The sequence below is a fragment of the Oncorhynchus gorbuscha genome, linkage group LG11, assembly GCF_021184085.1.
Source record: "Oncorhynchus gorbuscha isolate QuinsamMale2020 ecotype Even-year linkage group LG11, OgorEven_v1.0, whole genome shotgun sequence".
In the NCBI taxonomy this organism is placed as follows: domain Eukaryota; kingdom Metazoa; phylum Chordata; class Actinopteri; order Salmoniformes; family Salmonidae; genus Oncorhynchus; species Oncorhynchus gorbuscha.
The window spans coordinates 24706924-24729449 of NC_060183.1; the positions used below are offsets into that span (position 1 = coordinate 24706924).

The 22526-nt window shown below is 46.3% G+C and overlaps 1 protein-coding gene across 2 annotated transcripts in view; it reads right to left on the reverse strand.

The window, feature by feature from the left end:
- Positions 1–22526, reverse strand: part of capn15 (calpain 15) — a 71045-nt gene that overhangs the window by 20998 nt on the left and 27521 nt on the right. For both annotated transcript variants that reach the window (XM_046369081.1, XM_046369080.1), the window contains exon 2: positions 5632–7321. In XM_046369081.1, coding sequence (XP_046225037.1) covers positions 5632–7299 — 1668 coding nt within the window. In that variant the 5' untranslated portion in view covers positions 7300–7321. The remainder of the gene's footprint in view (positions 1–5631; positions 7322–22526) is intronic.

Consider the following 22526-nt stretch of genomic DNA (forward strand, 5'->3'; position numbering starts at 1 on the left):
AGTTAAGGAATAGGATTTAATCAAATCAAACTGTATTTAAAGTGCATTTCAAGTTTGACGTGATTAAGTCCCATTCTTTAACTTCAACCTTTCTTGTTGTTGAAATGGAGACGTGAACCCAACATACCAATGACTCATTTGTAGACAAACTGGTATTGAAGCCAGACGGTGTGGCACAGACGGAGCTAACCAAGCAGAAGATACATCTCCTTCAAAATGTTTATATTTGGTTTCGTTGTCAACCAAACTCAATTCAATATTACTTTTGTAAAACAGTCAAATAGCCTGTGAAAGCTAGTGTAGCAGTATTCGTTCAACCTTCAAATGAGCAACACATCCACGGCCACATTTTGAGGTTACTGTAACAACAAATGCCCTATTTAATCATAGGAAGCGTGCTTGTTCAGGGTCGCAGGTCTGTGGAAACCTTCATAATTGCTATAATAACCGACGCAGAATCTCAAATGGTGTCGATGACTTGCACCATGTACTTTAAATGTAATCTCAACTGCAATGCAGGTCATTTGGTTGTGCTATTAGACGAAGCACAGTAATAGCGCATTAAGTTATTGTATAATAATAATATAAATAAATAAATAATTATATAATATATATATATATATAATATATTATTATTGTATAAACAAACAAAAATGTCTGACATTGTATTCCCCTTTGAACTGTGTTATGCTGTGAAAATGTTTGAAAGCGCAGTGATAACACATTTGGGAATTCAACAAACTTTTGGCTGTCTTTTTGAGTGGGTGAAAATAGGCTGGAATCTCATTGATCAACGTATCTTAACTAACATTACCCAATTCCCCACGTTGAAAAGACGTGGTGTGCCCAGTGGGTTGGGACTATTTCTTAACAGTGTACTGACACGTTTTGTCTATTTATTAAAACCTCAAGTAATAGATTATGGAGGCACAATGTCTATCTGGATGGATGTCTTTGTCCGTATACTGCCTAAATACCATCTTTGCTCCACTCTCATATAGCTTCCGTTCTTGATCCACTTGTCGGTGACAACTCATTAATGAAATAATGGCTAGGCAGTAGTGGAAAATGTACACAATGGTCATACTTGAGTAAACGTAAAAATACCTTCATAGAAAATGACTCAAGTAAAAGTGAAACCCAGAAAAACCCTACTTGAGTAAAAGTCTAAAAGTATTTGATTTTAAATATACTCAAGTATCAAAAGTAAAAGTATAAACGATTTCAAATAGTTTCCTTATATCAAGCAAACCAGATATACAATATTCTAGTTTTTTTAAACATTTATCTACAGATAGCCAGGGGCACAGTCCAACACTCAGACATCATTTACAAATAAGTGTGTAAATTGGACCAATTATTTTTTACACCACCGTGGCTAGGAGATAAGCCTCTACAATGTTGTGGTCATCTAAGGACTCTTCGGAGTGGTCTGACGACTCCTGGTGGTCCCTGTCCCCAGTCCACCTGGTCGTGCTGCTGATCCATTTCTGCCTGCGGCTACGGAACCCTGACCTGTTTCACGTGTTACCTTGTCTCTCTCGCGCTCTCGTCGCTAACCGGGAAGTTACATGGCATCAATCCGCTAAAGAAGGGTCGGAACCCAGTGTAAAGCTGTGACGCCTCACAACATGTCAAACAAATCAAATGCCTTGCTTGGGCGGAGCTCCAAAGGTGCTCACCAGATTAGTGCCGTAGGAGCCCAAGTCAATAAAACAAGCACTGCTGACTAAAAAACAAACATTTTTAGAACGTTCTCTGTTATTTCGAGATGAGCGAAAGCTGCGGCAAGAGGAGGGAAATGGATGTTGCGTATCATGTTTTTGCCAATCAGGTTGCAGCAGTCTGTTCTTTTACCCCTGGTCAATCAAAATAAAAAAGACTACTGCAACCTGATTGGCTCAATGCGAGACGCAACATCCGGGACTAGCATTAGCTACTCTAGCATGGTGGTGGAAAATGGTGTTTCATAAAGAATGTATACATATTCTCCCCTGTTTTCTTCCAACCTTCTCGCCATTAAATAGTTAAAGACATTCTGCGCTCCATTTGTATACATTTGTAGCCAGTAGTTCTGAAAGCAGCGCTCACGATCCAAAAGTGGTCTCAGAAAATTGCGTACTACGTCACATTTGTGCACCTCACCTCGCTCTCGGACGTGCCTCTTTGCTTGCTGTCACTCGAGTGGCTGAAGCTCATTGGTTGAACTCAAATTGCTAGGGGGCTGGATCACGTGGGGGATAATGTGCAGAAAATGGGGCCGCACAGCTTCCAGATAAACGGTCGCTTTAAAACTAGGGATTTCGTGGCTAACTGAGGTAAGACTGTAATTCTGCTCATAGATTGTAAACATATGAACTACACATTAACACATCCAGCCCAAACCGGGAAGTATAAATAATAATTAGCAGTCACCAAAGTTCCAGAGCATGTCTTTAAGGAGGAAAATGACACCTTTTGCAGCCTAAATGAAGAACGTTTTATGTACAAACCGGCCCATAGCTGGCTGCATGGATTCCCTTTGGACGGTAAAATGAAATGACTCAATATCGCCATCTGCCAGCCCTTGGACTACATACACGACAATTCTCAAAATATGTCCTACCAGGACGGAAAACAGTGATGCACGTGCCTGTAGAAGAGTCTACCTTCTAGCATGTGGGGAGAGGGTTGAAATGTAACATCCAATCAAAATCCCAGTGGACCATTCAAACCGTTTTTGCAAGACAAAATTCTCCAGCGACATGATTTTGAAGGTACGGGAGCGCGAGCCTACACCTTCTATAACCACTGTGGTTATTATTTGACCCTGCTGGTTACCTCTGAACGCACTCTTCTAATCTCCACCTGGCACAGCCAAAAAGGACTGGCCATCCCTCGGAGCCTGGTTCCCCTCTAGGTTTCCTCCTGGCTTCTTACCTTTCTAGGGACTTTTTCCTAGCCGCTGTGCTTCTGCATCTGCATTGCTTGCTGTTTGGGGTTTTAGACTGCCTTTCTGTACAGCACTTTGTGACAACAGCTGATGTATAAAAAAAGGGTTTCATAAAATACATCATTTGAAGGTATTTTAGCATCTCGTGTGAGGCTGAGGCAGTCATGAGGCACCCTGGGGGAGATAGATTCACTGCACGGGGGGAGAGTGTGCTTAGCCGACTCCACCCTCCCTAAACTAAGCTGTGCCGCTCGATGCTCCCGCTGATTACATTTGCTTTAGGGAAGCGGATAATTGCTGCTACTCTACTCCCCCGTTTCTAAAAATAAAATGCCCCGTGTTCACCTTAGCGTGCACATGGGTAGCACCACAGCCGCAAAGGAAAAAGAAAAGGGGGAGGGGGAGTATGGTGCACAGGGGGATAGAAGTGAGGAGAGGGGGAAGAGAGAAGGGGAGAACGGTAGCACCGGGGACAGAAGGGAATAGAGGAGAGGGGGAATAAAGAAGAGGGGAACGGGAAGAGAGGAGGACGACGGTGGGATGGGATATTGGGAGTGAGGGATGAAAGAGTAGAGATGAAGGGATACATTTAGTCTAGGTGTTCAAGAGGAGGAGACGAGAGGCTCTCCAACATCCTTCCTGTACAAGCCGGCTTCCCACCCACGCTCCCAAAGGTGAACCCGCAACTCGCAGAGCAGCATTTGACATAAATAATGCATGGTAGAGCCAACGTTGTACCATTATAAAAATGACACGATACCATCCACATGGAATGAAATGCATACGTGTGAGTGACAACCTTCCTGTATTAGTTTAAATTTACCCCCCATTTTCTTGCTTGTTGACAAAGAGCGTAGGCAAACATGATGAAATTCGGTGGTGTCGAGATAAAGCAAACTTGAAAAAGTCCAAAAGTGAGGCATCTTCCTTCTCTACCTCTTCCTGGGGTTAGTCCTATGTCCCCTCACCCAGTGTGTTTTATACACTGCCAAACAAATAGTGGACTACCAACCCTTATGTGGCTGGCTACTTAATTGACTAATACATTTTTTCGGGCCAAACATTTTGCTGGGGGGCATGCCCCCCCCCCCTAGCAGGTACATATTTTTTTAATTACACTGACTACTTCAGGTTTTTGGGAACACACTGTTCACCCAAACAGGCGGTTGCCACGGGTTACATCAAGCTGGCTACGAGACCAACCAAAATCAGACCAATCAAAGCGCTTTGCGCTAGAGTACTGAACCAAAATGACCCGTTGGGTCTTTTAGTATTTAAAGATGAGCACGAGGGGTGGGGCAAAGGGACGTCACTCTACATTAGGTGTTTTAATCTGGAGATTAGTTTGTAATTACAAAGGGTAATTAGGGTTTCTCCATTAAGAAAAACCCATGATTAATTCTTCCAGACTGACATTTATGCTGGTTAATGAACATTCATTGTTTCTTGATGGGGGTCAGCGTCAGTATGGTTAGAGAATCTAAGCTTTTCTTAGCCATTTGAGAACTTTCTAACCTCTTGTAATCTTGCAATAGTTTATTCAAATGGTTATTTCTAAGTTTACTTTGAAAAATGTCAATATAAATGTAATTGTACTGACTGAGGTTGATTTGTATGCATTGACTGACGCCATTGCAAAAAAACACATTTCACCGTTTCAATTGATCACCTCTTAAATAAAACATGTATTATGATTCACGGCTCCTTGTGTGAACTGAAGACTGAAAACAGACTGGCAGTGTCTGTGTGAGAGAAAGAAGAGCCAGAGAGACAAATTCTTTATGCAGATCAGAAAGTGTTCCCGGGGCAGCATGGTGTATTAGCATGAAGTTGCCCCTAGACACTGATCTCCAGTCAGTTTAGCATTTTCCCCAATAATGGTTAAGGTTAGGATTGTGGGAGGGGAAGCTGATCCTAAATGTGTATAGCTCACTTAAAACACCTGGCTGGACGTGATCGAGAGATCCTTATGGGCTTTATAACCCTCTTGCGCCACACATATTGCAATGATAAATATGACACACACAGACTCTGGGCTTGCGAGCAACTTACTCACGGACAAACAAAACCCTTTCAGGTCGGAGCATTTTTAAGACAAACGACCACTAATTAGAAACCATTATGAGATATGAAGAAGAAAAGAAAAAAAACGTCACCTGACTCGGGAGATTTGTCCTGGTTTCAGAATGACTATTTGGGATAAACAGAGATGTTCGGGACTGCCGGTGTAACCAAGGGACAAACGTTCACCCCGTGCCCCATTACAAATCAACTAATGAGCAGACAGAAACTACGACAACAAAAGCCTATTAGGGTCTCTTGGCAGCGTCTTTAAAAGACGAGGCAGATCGGCGTTGCCTGCTAATCACTGGGACCATGGTAAAGTAGCCGGGGAATTAGAAAGCTGTATTGTGCCGCTTGGCAGTTCACAGTTGCAGTGTGACGCATATAAAACGTCCCGACTGCATTTATTATTCATGGCACCATGAAATATGCTCTTTGGGAAACTCGTTGACTGTTCATCTCTCCTGAAAGTGATGCTGACGTGTCAGTTTCAAACTCTTTGGAAACTGATGTAAGTTGCTCGGGTATGATGTCAGTTCTCTTGACACGTGCTCTTTAAAAAAGACACTATTAGCTTTTGAAAAGCATAAACACAATCCATTCCCCCCCCACCCCGGGTTCCCAGAGTGACTTACCTCTCGACAGAAGGTGGTGATGTTCTCCCAGAGTTCCTTGGCTTCGCCTTCGTCGTTGCGCCGCCGTGCCTCCACGTGCATGCTCTCCCTCCTCTTCAGTGGCTTGGCCACCTTGCGCAGCGTCAGGTACTGTTGGGCTGTGTGGCATGCCGCGCAGTTCTTAGACTTGACGTCGTTGAGCAGCGTGCACGCCGGACAGCCCCACTGCTTCTCCTGCAGTAGCGTGCACGAGGAAGAGGAGGACGAGGAGGACGAGGAAGAGGAGGAGGTGTTGGTGGCCGAGGGCGAGGGGTAGACCCGGGCTTGTTTCCGGGCCTTGTGTCCAGAAGACGATGAGGAGGAGGCTGAGGAGCAGGAGCAGGGGCCGGGGAGACCGCAGTGTTGGCAGCAGCGAGAGCTAGGCTCCTGGAAGCCATGCAGCTTGGAGGAACCGCAGGCCGTGCACTTGGCCACCCCGGTGGGGTTGCGGAGGGTACATTTGGAGCAGGCCCAGGTGCTGAAGTCCGGACTGGAGGGGCTGGCCGGAGTGAAGCGCACCGTCTCGCAGCCCACCAGGTCGATGAGGTCGGCACCGGCCCGCGACGAGCGACATGCCTCGCACTTGGACGAGCCGCTAAGGTTGGGCAAGGAGCATCCTGGGCACTTCCAAGTGGGGGGCGATGTAACGGGGGCGTGGGATGTGTGATGGGGGTGGGGGCCGTCCTCCTCCTCCAGGATGCTGAGGCGCTTGCTGGGGAAGGAAGGCTCCTGAGGCTGGGCTTGCTTAGGCTTGGCAGGGCGGAGGGGAGGGCAGGGCGGAGGGGGCGCGTAGGCCGTGGAGGGCGAAGTGGGGCTGGGGGCGTTGAGGTTAGGGTTGGGTGGCCGCCCTGGCGGGGGCACCTCTCTCCTGCTGCGGGGCACTGGGTTGTTCTGGAGAGAAGAAAAGGGCGTGAAAGGGGAGGAGAGTGGCGTAGGAGGCAAGTTGGTGTCGGGGGCCTCCTGCAGTTCGCAGGGGGCGGCTGCGGGGGGCGAGTCGTCTGTCAAGTCTATGAGGAGTGGAGGGACAGAGGCCCCTGCTACGTGGACGGGAAACCCTAGCACGGGCGTGCGAACCTCGGGCACCACCAGCGCCTCGGGTGGGATCTTGGGCAGCGACAGTTTCCTTGGTCCCCCGCAGGCCGAACACGACAATGCAACAGGAGTATTATGAAGCGTGCATCGCGGGCACGCCCAGCCTGAGTGGTGGTGCTGCTGCCCCTCGGGTCCACCCAGGCCGCTCAGGCCCCCCACCTCCCCATTGCTCTCAGACCTCCTCAGCGCCTCCTCCTTGGCCGGCTGCTGCCCGCGGGGCTCCAGGAGAACCATGGGAGTCATAACTGGAGCTGGAGGCTGCGGTGGTGGGGGCAGGAAGCCGTTGGTGGTGGCGGCCATGGTTGTGGTCGGCGTGGGGGTGCCCAACGAGGGTCCGAAGCCACAGACGGTGCAGGCGCCGGAGCCCTGGGGGTTGTTGAGGGTGCAGCGGGGGCAGGCCCAGCGTTGCTGCTCCTCGGTGCTGCTCAGCCTCAGGATCTGGTTGAGGTCGGGTTTCTGGCGCGGCGCCTCGCAGATGGAGCAGCGTGGCGCCACCCCCGAGTTCAGGAAGGTGCAGCGGCCGCACGACCACTCGCTGCCTTGCACTGCCGCCGCCATGGAGCCCGGGGACTGAGAGTGGCTGTATGAAAGAAAGATAGAAAGAGAGAGAAGAGGAGGACAAGTGGGAGATGGGGAGCAGAAGTTAAAAGGGAAGTTTTGGATAAGTGAGGGGGTGAGGGGAGAAGATGGAAAGAGAGGGGGGAGTGGAGAGAGATTAGCCAGTGCAGTGGAATCAAAATCTCCCTCTTCGGGGAATTGAGGGCAGTAAATCCATGCACAATGCCCCTGTGATGAGAGGAGCCAGCCAGACAGCCAGCCAGCCAGACAGCCAGTCAGTCAGACAGACGAAGCTGCCGCTGGTACTACTACGGGAGAATACGGAGTGAATCCTCTCACAAACATATACAATCCTCTCAGAACCATCCACCTGACTGACACTTATCGGAATGGAAAAAAGAGAGGACAGGAGCGGAGTGTCAAATAGAGTACAAGTCAGGATCAAAGCAAAAAATGATTTCCAAATGGGCCCTGGCGGTTCTGTGTTAGCATTTAAGATTGAGGCTTTGGGTCTTCTGATATGAAGAAGAACTTCTGATCCAGGTTTATCCTCCTGGATCAAGATCCCTGTTGCCTAAATTGTTTTGTGCATTAAAAAAAAGCAGCCCTTGTGTACACTTCCGGTAATACAGTATACCCCAGTATGGTACAGACAGGGTATAACGTCTGAAAACCTGGATACCACCCAAACCTAACTAGAATAACTAGTATGTGTTCAAACGAGGATAGCATGTCCTAACTAGAATCATGTAGATGTGTTCATACGGCCGTCATAGGGGACTAGCACTGTTGGCCACCTCTAGACTGTGCCCAGGCTGATGGAGGGACTGTGGGGCCCCTGGGGACACTCGACATGGGGTGCCGTTCGAGCGGGGCCCATAAATGCCACTGTCACTCAAAGCGCTCATGTGTGAACACTGCAACAGGGAGAGAAATGGACAAAGTGCTAAGAGCAAATGCCACTATCACCACGCCAAACTGCCCCGCCAGCCCCATTGGCTAGCATATCATCAGCTGACCCAGTGGTTCTCAAACCTCTCCCCGGGGACTCCCAGTCGTTCCATGCATTTGATATATTCCAGAGCTGGCACACCTGTTTAAACGTGTCAACTAATCATCAAGCCTTTGGCTAGTTGAATCAGGTGAACTAGTTCAAAGCAACAACTCAATTGTGAAATGTCTGGGAGTCCCCGAGGAGAGGTTTGAGAACCACTGACCTGACCGACTCCGGCGCTCGCTGGCCCCGAGAACATCTATGACTATTAATAATACAGCATTTATAGTGTTGCACAGTATACTGGTACCACGGTAATATAACAGCACCAAAACGTCACAATACTTATGATCCCAACATTTTAGAACACTGTAGCTTCAGTACCGTTTTATATGATACTACCATAGTTTTCAGCCCTTACCGATCTAAAGAAACTGCTGGCTCCTGTTATAAAAGGTTTATAAAGTCAGTCTTGTTGAAACATTTTGTTGAATTTAAGCAAAAGCCACCAGCCTCTTGTATGTGTAGGTCCAATAATATCTACTTGACTTTCATGCACATATCAGGTGTGGCAGCTGTAATCAGCCAACCGCATCCACTACCAGCCCTCAACAAACCTGCTTCTCTCCACATCCCGTACTAGCCCTTATTCACCTGCTTCTCTATGCAACCCCTACTAGCCCTCACCCACCCGCTTCTCTATGCATCCCCAACTAGCCCTTATTCACCTGCTTCTCTATGCATCCCCAACTAGCCCTCACCCACCTGCTTCTTTATGCAACCCCTACTAGCCCTTATTCACCTGCTTATCTATGCATCCCCAACTAGCCCTTATTCACCTGCTTCTCTATGCAACCCCTACTAGCCCTTATTCACCTGCTTCTCTATGCATCCCCAACTAGCCCTTATTCACCTGCTTCTCTATGCAACCCCTACTAGCCCTTATTCACCTTCAACTCTATGCAACCCCAACTAGCCCTTATTCAACTGCTTCTCTATGCATCCCCAACTAGCCCTTATTCACCTGCTTCTCTATGCAACCCCTCCTATCCCTTATTCACCTGCTTCTCTATGCATCCCCAACTAGCCCTTATTCACCTGCTTCTCTATGCATCCCCAACTAGCCCTTATTCACCTGCTTCTCTATGCAACCCCTACTAGCCCTCACCCACCTGCTTCTCTATGCATCCGCAACTAGCCCTTATTCACCTGCTTCTCTATGCAACCCCTACTAGCCCTCACTCTCTGCATCCACAAATAGCCCTCAATCACTCATCTGCTTCTCTCCGCAACCCCTACTAGCCCACACTCACTCACCTGCTTCGCCCTGCAACCCCTACTAGCCCTCAACCACTCACCTGCTTCTCTCCGCATCCCTACCAGCCCTCACTCACTCACCTGCTTCTCTCCGCATTCCCTACTAGCCCTCACTCACTCACCTGCTTTTCTCTGTATCCCCTACTAGCCCTCACTCACTCACCTGCTTCTCTCCGCTTTGCCTACTAGCCCTCACTCACTCGCTTCTCTCCGCATCCCCTACTAGCCCCCACTCACTCACCTGCTTCTCTATGCATCCCCTACTAGCCCTCACTCACCTGCTTCGCTATGCATCCCCTACTAGCCCTCACTCCCCTGCTTCTCTATGCATCCCCTACTAGCCCTCACTCACCTACTTCTCTATGCATCCCCTACTAGCCCTCACTCACCTGCTTCTCTATGCATCCCCTACTAGCCCTCACTCCCCTGCTTCTCTATGCATCCCCTACTAGCCCTCACTCACCTACTTCTCTATGCATCCCCTACTAGCCCTCACTCACCTGCTTCTCTATGCATCCCCTACTAGCCCTCACTCACATGCTTCTCTATTCGTCCCCTACTAGCCCTCACTCACCTACTTCTCTATGCATCCCCTACTAGCCCTCACTCACCTGCTTCTCTATGCATCCCCTACTAGCCCACTCACATGCTTCTCTATTCGTCCCCTACTAGCCCTCACTCACCTGCTTCTCTATGCATCCCCTATTAGCCCTCACTCACCTGCTTCTCTATGCATCCCCTACTAGCCCTCACTCACCTGCTTCTCTATGCATCCCCTACTAGCCCTCACCACCTGCTTCTCTCCGCATCACCTACTGGCCCTCACTCACTCACCTGTTTCTCTCCGCATCACCTACTAGCCCTCACTCACTCACCTGCTTCTCTCCGCATCCCCTACTAGCCCTCGCTCACCTGCTTCTCTATGCATCCCCTACTAGCTCTCACTCACTCACCTGCTTCTCTCCGCATCCCTACTAGCCCTCACTTACCTACTTCTCTCTGCTTCCCCTACTAGCCCTCACTCACCTGCTCCTCTCCGCATCCCCTACTAGCCCTTACGCCACTGCTTCTCTCTGCTTCCCCTACTAGCCCTCACTCACCTGCTTCTCTCCGCATCCCCTAGTAGCCCTTACGCCACTGCTTCTCTCTGCTTCCCCTACTAGCCCTCACTCACCTGCTTTTCTCCGCATTCTCTACTAGCCCTCAATTACCTGCTTCTCTCCGCATTCCCTACTAGCCCTCACTCCCCTGCTTCTGTATGCATCCCCTACTAGCCCTCACTCCCCTGCTTCTCTCCGCATCCCCTACTAGCCCTCACTCCACTGCTTCTCTATGCATCCCCTACTAGCCCTCACTTACCTGCTTCTCTCCGCATCCCCTACTAGCCCTCACTTACCCGCTTTTCTCCGCATTCCCTACTAGCCCTCACTCACCTGCTTCTCTCCGCATCCCCTACTAGCCCTCACGCCACTGCCTCTCTCTACTGCTTCTCTATGCATCCCCTACTAGCCTTCACTCACCTGCTTCTCTATGCATCCTCTACTAGCCCTCACTCCCCTGCTTCTCTATGCATCCCCTACTAGCCCTCACTCCCCTGCTTCTCTATGCATCCCCTACTAGCCCTCACTCCCCTGCTTCTCTATCCATCCCCTACTAGCCCTCACACCACTGCTTCTCTATGCATCCCCTACTAGCCCTCACTCTACTGCTTCTCTATGCATCCCCTACTAGCCTTCACTCACCTGCTTCTCTATGCATCCCCTACTAGCCCTCACTCCCCTGCTTCTCTATGCATCCCCTACTAGCCCTCACTCCCCTGCTTCTCTATGCATCCCCTACTAGCCCTCACACCACTGCTTCTCTATGCATCCCCTACTAGCCCTCACTCTATTGCTTCTCTATGCATCACCTACTAGCCTTCACTCACCTGCTTCGCTATGCATCCCCTACTAGCCCTCACTCCCCTGTTTCTCTATGCATCCCCTACTAGCCTTCACTCACCTGCTTCTCTATGCATCCCCTACTAGCCTTCACTCACCTGCTTCTCTATGCATCTCCTACTAGCCCTCACTCCCCTGCTTCTCTATGCATCCCCTACTAGCCCTCACACCACTGCTTCTCTATGCATCCCCTACTAGCCCTCACTCACCTGCTTCTCTATGCATCCCCTACTAGCCTTCACTCACCTGCTTCTCTATGCATCCCCTACTAGCCCTCACTCACCTGCTTCTCTATGCATCCCCTACTAGCCTTCACTCACCTGCTTCTCTATGCATCCCCTACTAGCCTTCACTCACCTGCTTCTCTATGCATCCCCTACTAGCCCTCACTCCCCTGCTTCTCTATGCATCCCCTACTAGCCCTCACTCACCTGCTTCTCTATGCATCCCCTACTAGCCTTCACTCACCTGCTTCTCTATGCATCCCCTACTAGCCCTCACTCACCTGCTTCTCTATGCATCCCCTACTAGCCTTCACTCACCTGCTTCTCTATGCATCCCCTACTAGCCCTCACTCACCTGCTTCTCTATGCATCCCCTACTAGCCTTCACTCACCTGCTTCTCTATGCATCCCCTACTAGCCTTCACTCACCGGCTTCTCTCCGTCTGCTCTTCATGCACATCTTTTCCTCCATCAGTTTAAAAAATAGATAATTTAGCAGTAATGGCGAGCGGGGCTGCAGACCCAGACGAGTCTTCTGTTGTTATATTTGTACATGCGTTACATTGGAGCTGCGCGCAACGCGAGCAATGTTGATAGATGCTATAATTTCATCGCTTGTTGTAACCAAGAGCACTGACCAGTTTGTGTAGACTTTGCAAGTTCACTGTCATGCAGCCTCTAAGTGCTAGAGAGGGAAACGCTTACAGCTTTACAGCACAGAAAACAGCTGGTCTCTACCCTTAAAGGTTAAAAGAAATATCACCCATATTACCCGAGATGCCTTTTCCCCCCTCTATCGGGATTCACATGCATGTTTATATTATTTCTCAAACCAAGTCCTGGCCCGTTTAAAACGAATCCCAGACTCCTAATTATTAGTTTGATAAACAACTTTTTACAAATATGAGCAAATCAGCCATTCTATGCAGTGTGAACTTAAATTCAACATGCTGTATTGAGTAGAAGTGTGAATTTCAGTGACAGGTTTTTTAGAGAACGTTTAGAAAATAGGAACAAGTGTCTGGGCGAAGGGGCGAACAGGATGCTACAGGATACTACTCGGTATTATGATACTTGGCCTGGTACATATCATTTGTAAAATGTTGGTATCGTGACAACACTACAGCGTTATACATTTTCAATGCACGGTCCAGTGGTGTTATACAGTAGGAAAATACACCCATCTCGCTCGTTGTCTGTGTAAAAGTGTAGTAGAATTGACTGGAGGCTACATACTTTCACATTTCCAATGAAACGGAGCCTATGGCGGTACAGAAACAACAGCGTATGTCCAATTCGGTTCTTTGTGATGATCATTGTAAAATGCACATGAAGCGGAACTGACTGTAGGCTACATCCTTAGAGGTGTGTATCTTCCCTTTTTAAGACGATTCTGTGCACTCCTTTGAAAAGCACCGCGAGTCTATATTCCTTGTACTGTGTGTTTTATGCAATAGGGGAATATGAAAAACATTCTCTCTTTAAGATTGACAGCCATTGGACTGGCCCGGGTAGATCCCACTGCTGTACTACAGCTCCACTGAAAACACCATGTGTCCTGGCCAGCTCATTGTCTTTAGTTCAACTCCATTAAACCCTTTCAGGGCAGGGACACAGCTTAAAAACCCAAGGGGTCCTTTTAGAGACCGCTCTCTCTCTCTCTCTCTCTCTCTCTCTCTACTCCTGTTCTAGCCATGGGTCCCAGAGGTTAGAGAAGGGTCATTTTAAGCTGGGGTGGAAGTGGGAGAGGAGGAGTGACAAGAGGGTGGAGTGCAAATGCTGCTGTCATGCTGTGTGTGTGTCCACTAGTAGCCTGGGGCAGCGTGACGGGGAGGAAGTCACATCGCTTTGTGTCAGACGCCATTAGTGATCAGCTCTCAGCACTCTACTCACCAACAGGGAATGGACTTAGTTACTACCCGGAAAGTATTTCTTTTTCGTTTTTGTAACCTTTATTTAATGGAAAGTTAACCCTCCAACCACAGAAAGAAGTTAGGAAAACACTGGCCTCGGAGCCGAGTAAAAGAGAGCCTGATTAAGTCATCTTGACCATAAGAACACTAACCGCCAGGAAGACGGTACCTGAAGGCCACTGCGCAAACATTCATCTTTCAAACAAACAAAACAATGACAAAAAATGTAGGGGAAGACATTACTAAAACACTAAAAGAGGATAAGAGGTTTGGGAAATAGCCTAGTGCTTTTAGAGATGGGCCTAACTCAGATTGGAGTCCAACTCATATAACCAACATAGTTCTGGGCGAAGGGCACTTTTCCCTAAAACAATGACAGCAGAAACTGGATTCGTGCTAATCTGTCCTCACATTAAAGGTCTTCACGGGTCCAAAAAGACCACAGGTTAGTCGAGGTAATTTGTAAAGTGAATATGCATAGATATTAAACAGCGAGTAGCAGCAGTGTAAAAACAAGGGGGTAGGTGGCCATTTTATTAATTGTTCAGCAGTCTTTTGGCTTGGGGGTAGAAGGAGCCTTTTGGTGCTAGACTTGGCACTCCAGTACCGCTTTTTTGGGCCTTCCTCTGACACCGCCTAGTAAATAGGTCCTGGATGTCAGGATGTCACTACCCTCTGTAGCGCCTTACGGTCAGAGGCCGAACAGTTGCCATACCAGGCAGTGCTGCAACTGGTCAGGATGCTCTCGATGGTGCAGCTGTAGAACCTTTTGAGGATCTGGGAACCCATGCCAAATCTTTTCAGTCTCCTGAGAGGGAAAATATGTTGTTGTTCCCTCTTCACGACTGTCTTGGTGTGTTTGGACCATGATAGTTTGTTTGTAATGTGGACACCAAGGAACTTGAAACTCTCAACCCGCTCTTTTTCTTCATAACAAAGACAGCCAACTTCGCCAAACGGTGGATGATTTAACAAAAGCGCATTTGCGAAAAAAGCAATCGTTGCACGAATGTACCTAACCATAAACATCAATGTCTTTCTTAAAATCAATACACAGATGTATATTATTTTAAACTCATGTTAGTTGGCAATATTAAACTAGGGAAATTGTGTCACTTCTCTAGTGTTCATTGCACGCAGAGTCAGGGTATATGTAACAGTTTGGGTCGCCTGGCTCGTTGCGAACTAATTTGCCAGAATTTTACGGAATTATGACATAACATTCAAGGTTGTGCAATATAACAGCAATATTTAGACTGATGGATGCCACCCGTTAGATAAAATACGGTACGGTTCCGTATTTCACTGAAAGAATAAACGTTTTGTTTTCGAAATGATAGTTTCCGGATTTGACCATATTAATGACCTAAGGCTCGTATTTCTGTGTGTTATTATATTATAATTAAGTCTATGATTTGATAGAGCAGTCTGACTGAGTGGTGGTAGGCAGCAGCAGGCTCGTAAGCATTCATTCAAACAGCACTTTACTGCGTTTGCCAGCAGCTCTTCGAAATGCTTGAAGAATTGCGCTGTTTATGACTTCAAGCCTATCAACTCCCGAGAAAAGGCTGGCAATCTATTAGAACACCCAATAATCAAAGGTAAGAAATAGTCATTTGTGTGTGTGTGTAATATATATACAGATATATAATATATATATATATATATATATACAGATATCTCTATATATATATATATATATACAGATATCTATATATATATATATATATATATACACATACACACACACACATATATACAGTGGGGCAAAAAAGTACTTAGTCAGCCACCAATTGTGCAAGTTCTCCCACTTAAAAAGATGAGAGAGGCCTGTAATTTTCATCATAGGTACACTTCAACTATGACAGACAAAATTAGGAAGAAAAATCCAGATAATCACATTGTAGGATGTTTAATGAATTTATTTGCAAATTATGGTGGAAAATAAGTAACTGCAACGCTGCTGGGTTTTTCATGCTCAACAGTTACCCGTGTGTATCAAGACTGGACATCCAGCCAACTTGAAACAACTGTCGGAAGCATTGGAGTCAACGTGGGCCGGCATCCCTGTGGAACGCTTTCGACACCTTGTAGTCCGTGCCCCCGACGAATTGAGGCTGTTCTGAGGGCAAAAATTGGTGCAACTCACTATTTGCGGACCGCGGTACACCATTTGAGTATGGCTTCTATATGGCTAAGTGGAGGAGCCGCATACTAGGGAGTGAGAGCATGTTCACAAACACACAAGCACACACACACAGTCACACACACAAGCACGCACACACAGGCACACACACAAGCACACACACACACAGTCACACACACGCACACACAGGAACACACACTTGCTCTTCACAGCCCTGTATGCTTCCACTAGGAGGGGAGGAACTGAGGATGACAACACAACAGCAAAAAGGGACACAGGTTTTTCAGACAAAATTCCCTCTCTGGCCATTTTAATAACTGTCAGATCTTCTCCATCGCCAAAACCTAAGCTGTCAGCCAAGGAGTGCCACTGTCAAATCAATTGAATTGGTGCTCACTGGAGCAACGTGATGATGAACTCATTAAATGTTACTCGTCCGTAGCAGCCGTTGAGGCATTCCTATTGATTTTATCACAATTTTTTAACGGTCATCCATTACGGGATTCATAATAGTAAGAGTGGCTCATTATTTTGCAGTGAAGCATTATTAAATCGAACTAATGGAGAGATCATGATCTGGCATAGCCTATGTGACGCACACACGCACGCGCGCGCGCGCCCCTTCTGTCCTTGGCCTTGTGTTTAGTGGAGCTGTTCTAAAAGTGCCCACTTCAGCTCCTTAGTGTGGCGGACCTGGGCTCTGGGCCAAGAGCTCACAGTGGCAGAGAGAACTGCAAGATGACTGCTTTCCTGCACAAAACCCCTGCTGCGTTCACATTTGTTTCCACTGGCCACCCTGCAGCCAAGCTGCCCATTATACTCCTCCTCATCTTCATTCACTGTAGCCCTGAGGAGATGACGCTAGATGCATCACTGACACTGGGTTCTGAACCAATCACAGAGCATGTCAGTGAACTAGAAAAGAGGGCAAAACACCGCCCTCCTGTAATGAGGAGATGGAAAGGTAGATAGAGTGAGGTTAGGGTTACTGGTTAGGTGTGGGGTGAACAGAGGGATGAATATTAAATAGTGGGGCAGATTATATCCAGAAAGGGTAGTGAACACTATGAATAAAGGGACGAACAAAGAGGGGAGCAGAATAGAGTCTGCAATAGAAGGACCGGATAAGAGGTCAACGGTTAGAAGCGGTCTGGTCAGTGCTGCAGGCAGCGATGATGGGGTATGCCACCATAGCCGGCTGGCTGTGCCCCACATTCTGAGCGTCGGTGTGAGAGCCAGTGAGCCGAGCCGCCAACGGCTTCCCCCGCCTCGCCGTTAGACATTTGGCCTTTGTGTGACAGTCATTAGCGCTGCCTTTCCAAGGTTGGCCCACAGCCCAGTGCCTCAGCCTGTGGAGAAATATTACCCTCCTTGGCCACCGGGGGAACTGTTTGTTTGTTTCGATTCTTCACAACATTAAAAAAGGGACAAACGCCAACACCAAGGGACTGGACTAATCATACTATCCTTGCCAAGTAAGAAAAAAAAGACAGGCCTAGCCCTAAATAGATAAACGATTGCACAGTATTGCTCGCATACTTTTGCATATAATGTCCTCCTTTCCAACAATAGTGATTCAGCAGATAGACTATTATTTTTATTTACTTGACATTTACTTCATAGAATTCAGAGTAACAGTTTTTTTTGTAACGTCTGCATAGTCACATGTTCAAAAGAGATGGTCATTTTCCTTTAACTAGGTACACAATGAATATATACTTTCCCACCCTTTTTTTATTACTCAAAGAAAGTGAGCAGGATCTATCTAAGTGGTGTGGGAGAATGTTTTGGTTGCGACGTAAATTAAACGTACTGCCTCTTAAATAGCCATCCCTATGAGCCATATTCTGGGAAAAAAATAAAGCATCAGTTTTTTGCTGTGGATTCTCCAAACCTCTATTATTCTGCGAAAACAAGAAGATGGGGAAACCACAGAGCAATTACAAAGTAAATATGCACAGCAGTATATACAGTGCATTCGTAAAGTATTCAGACCCCTTGACTTTACACATTTTGTTACATTACAGCCTTATTCTAAAAATGATTACACGTTCCCCCCCTCAATCTACTTTACAATACCCCATGATGACAAAGCGAAAACCGGTTTAGACATTTTTGCACATTTATTAAAAATTAAAAACAGAAATACCTTATTTACATAAGTATTCAGACCCTTAGCTGTGCGACAGGTGCATCCTGTTTCCATTGATCATCCTTGAGAAGCTTCTACGACTTGATTGGAGTCCACCTGTGGTAAATTCAATTGTTTGGACATGATTTGGAAAGGCACACACCTGTCCACAGTTGACAGTGCATGTCAGTGCAAATACAAAGCCATGAGGTCAAAGGAATTGTCCGTAGACCCCCGAGATAGGATTGTGTTGAGGCACAGATCTAGGGAAAAGTACCAAAACATTTCTGCAGCATTGAAGGTCCCCAAGAACACAGTGGCCTCCATCATTCTTAAATGGAAGAAGTTTGGCGAAACTGAGCAATCGGGGTAGAAGGGCTTTGGTCAGGGAGGTGAACAAGAACCCGATGGTCACTCTGACAGAGCTCCATAGTTCCTCTGTGGAGACGGGAGCACCTTCCAGAAGAACAACCATCTCTGCAGCAATCCACAAATCAGGCCTTTATGGTAGAGTGGCCAGACGGAAGCCACTTCTCAGTAAAAATGCACATGACAGCCCACTTGGAGTTTGCCAAAAGGCACCTAAAGGACTATGACCATGAGAAACAAGATTCTCTGATCTAATGAAACCAAGATTGAGCTCTTTAGCCTGATTTAAAAAATAAATACAATTATTTCCCATCTATTTAACCAGGTAGGCCAGTTGAGAACAAGTTCTCATTTACAACTGGAACCTGGCCAAGGTAAAGCAAAGCAGTGCGACAAAAACAACAACAAGCGTCAAGAGGAGACCTGGCACCATCCCTACGGGGAAGCATGGTAGTGGCAGCATAATACTGTGGGGATGCTTTTCAGCGGCAGGGACTGGGAGACTAGTCAGGGTGAGGGAAAGATGAACGGAGCAAAGTACAGAGAGATCCTTAATGAAAACCTTGTCCCTGAGTAGCCCAGCCAGAGCCCGAACTTTAACCCGATCAAACATCTCTGGAGAGATCTGAAAATAGCTGTGCAGTGACACTCCCCATCCAACCTGACAGAGCTTGAGCGGATCTACAGCGAAGAATGGGAGAAACTCCCCAAATACAGGCATTCCAAGCTTGTAGCGTCATACCCAAGAAGATGAGGTTGTAATCCCTGCCAAAAGGTGCTTCAACAAAGTACTAAGTAAAGGGTCTGAATACTTATGCAAATGGAATATTTCCGTTTTTTTGCAAACATTTCTAAAAATCCAGTTTTCCTTTGTCATTATGGGACATTGTGTGTAGATTCACGAGGGAAAAAAACGATTTAATCCATTTTAGAACAAGGCTGTAATGTAACAAAATGTGGAAGAAGTGAAGGACTCTGAATACGTTCTGAAAGCCTCCTCTACACTGGCTGCAAAACAAACAAAAAAACAATTCAGACACAAAGAGAAGGACCAGGACAGAGACAAGGCAACCATTCTTCAGAGGCTTGTGCTTATCATGAAAGAATAAAGCTTGATGAAAAAAAAAGCACTTGCTGAATGTTTCATAAATCAGTGGCTTGTTCCCGAGAGAGAGCCCTCGTCTGGGACACAACGCTAAATGGGGGTCGCTCTTCAGATGACTCGGATCTCCTTTGTTGTGAATCATCTCTCACATAAACGTCAAGGACGTCTCCTTTTAACTAGCACTGCTTGACAGTTCTTTTGATAATAAGGCCTTTCAAAAAAAAAGAAAATGACATCAAATGTGACGTCGGCTTCTGCTGCAACAACACTTGAGAATATAAGGGAACAGCAAGGCCGAGCAATAGAGAAACGGCAGTCTGGAATTTCTGGACATGTCTGCTAATCATGCAGGATGCTATAATCCATATAGCCTATATGTGGCAGTGATAATTAGCTGCACCGCTAAAAGCTTTTCCTCATAGGTTCCTCTGTGGCTGGCTACAGGGCATCCTGGCCCAATCATTGGGTGGATGTGGTGGTGTGCTGTTCCCAGCCTCAGTCCCCTGGGGGGGGGCTAGCTGCTGGTTAATAATTCAGGCAATCCATTAGGGCTGTGACGATACCACAATCGCAATATTTTGTTCCGTGGCAAAAGAATGAAAACACATAGCGGACCCAACTCTTTGGTCCTTTAAAAAAAAACTGTTGTATGTAAAATAGGTCATGCAATAGCTTGGAAAATACATGAAAAAGGTGACTCTGGATGACAACATACTGATGCTTGTTTCCAACATGAGGGCTGTTTTCCTAAAGAAGTTCAATCTGCTTTGGTGTTTTATATCCGTGCCACGATACTAATGAGTATTGGGACACTGGTATCGTCCCGGCCCTACAATCCATACAGCACGGCCGCTAAGGACAAAACTGATCCTGGTGTTGGGGGATTTTTTAAATATATTTAAGTATGAAGTGTAGAATCAGGGAAGAGGCAGGACAACGACATAAAGGCAAAATAAGAAGTTATTTACATTGCCTAGGAGCAAGAGTTTGACAGCTAGAACAAATAAAGGCATAAAAGCAGGGGTTATAGCAAGAATAACTAACTGCACCAATCTCTAGCCACTATAATAATTGAAAATTGGATGTAATAAATGTATCACTAGTCACTTTAAATGTTTACATACCCTACATTACTCATCTCATATGTATATACTGTACTCTATACCATCTACTGCACCTTGCCTATGCCGTTCGGCAATCGCTCATCCATATACTTATATGTACATATTCTTATTCATCCCTTTACACTTGTGTGTATTAGGTTGTTGTTGTGAAATTGTTAGATATTACTGCACTGTCGTATCTAGAAGCACAAGCATTTCGCTACACTCGCATTGACATCTGCTAACCATGTGTATGTGACCAATACAATTTGATTTGATTGGAATAAACTCCACGACTGAAACTTAAAAGTGGCAATATGTAACGTTGTGGGCAACCCGACCAAATTCACATCTACATTTGAGTTAAAGATCCAAGGCCGGCGCCAGAACAAATCAGTTGGAAGGGCATTTGATTTCTATAGGCGGGCACCTTTTCCCACCCTTTTTCAATACATTTATCTATAGGTGTGTTACAGTAAAGACCATAGGTAGCTCAGGAGTTTTACGTTTGGGGAAGCTGACAATTTAGCCTACTACTTCCAACTTGCTGCGTGACATTTCTGCTTATTTTTATATGCACACATTCATGGAACAGTTTCAATTCAATAATAATATTTTCATTGGTCAAAATTATCGTCACATGGATAATCATAAAAATCCGGAAATAAATGATTAAAGTCAAAAGCTAAAATTCAACTAACGCCAGTGCACCAACTAACGCCAGTGCACCAACTAACGCCAGTGCACCAACTAACGCCAGTGCACCAACTAACGCCAGTGCACCAACTAACGCCAGTGCACCAACTAACGCCAGTGCACCAACTAACGCCAGTGCACCAACTAACGCCAGTGCACCAACTAACGCCAGTGCACCAACTAATGCCAGTGCACCAACTAATGCCAGTGCACCAGCGTTTGCCATATAAACATATTGACAAACCATGATCCATTGGCAACTAAAGAAATGAGCGCATGGAACTCAGAGATAGCCTATAGGCTAATGCAGCAGTAGGCCTATAATATCTGAATGATAATTCAGGTTCATTCGATCGCATTAAAAAAGAAGAGAAAACTGCATGTATGAACTACATACACATTGACACATCCATCCCAAAGCAGGAGGTTTAAAAAAAAAAAAACTTACTGGTGTCAAAGTTCCGGAACATGTCTTTAAGTCGATCTCAGATCGATTGCCTGGGGCCAATTTAACCTCCCCCTTCATGTAAGAAAGAGGATCATTTTGTATATGTATAAAACTGCAAGAATGACCAATTCCAGGGATCATTTTTATGTAGGACCGAGAAGCTCAGTTCCGGGGACTTTTTAAAAAGGACATTCTTCTCCAAAACGAATAAAAATGATGCTGACACCAACGAAAATATAATTTCCACCTCCAGAAATTAGCCCAATAACATATTCGTACAAAATGTTACTAAACAAATAAATAACATGTTGGACCATGTATATAGCCTATGCATGTCCTACATTATCAGATGTGCTATTAGCAACAAGCATTATCACCTGTAGCCCAACTAATGCAGCATAGTGGCTATAAAATATACATGGGCTGAAGCATGGGGTTTGCCCATCTGCATTTACCCCATTGCACACAACATCCTGATTGTTATTACTCTGAATATATTAAGTATTATTCAGTCAAAAAATAATCATAATTGGTGCAATTGAGAGGGGGTAGAGAAATAAATGGAAAACTGGCACCCCCCCCCCCCTTTAAAAAAAACAAAGGCTAAAACAGCTTTAAAATACGTTTGCCGGAAGTGCTTTCCAAAGTATTGACTGGTTGTCAGAATACCTATGGCTCTCCAGAGGATATTTCCCTAGCAATGAAAACACAACAAGCTGACGAGGTAAATAGGTCAACTATTCTACTTTGGGGTTGTCTGATTTTGTTAAGACTAAAATTACATGGCAAAAATGGTAGCACAGGAAAGTTACATTGTGCGTTATATAGTATAGGCATTGCA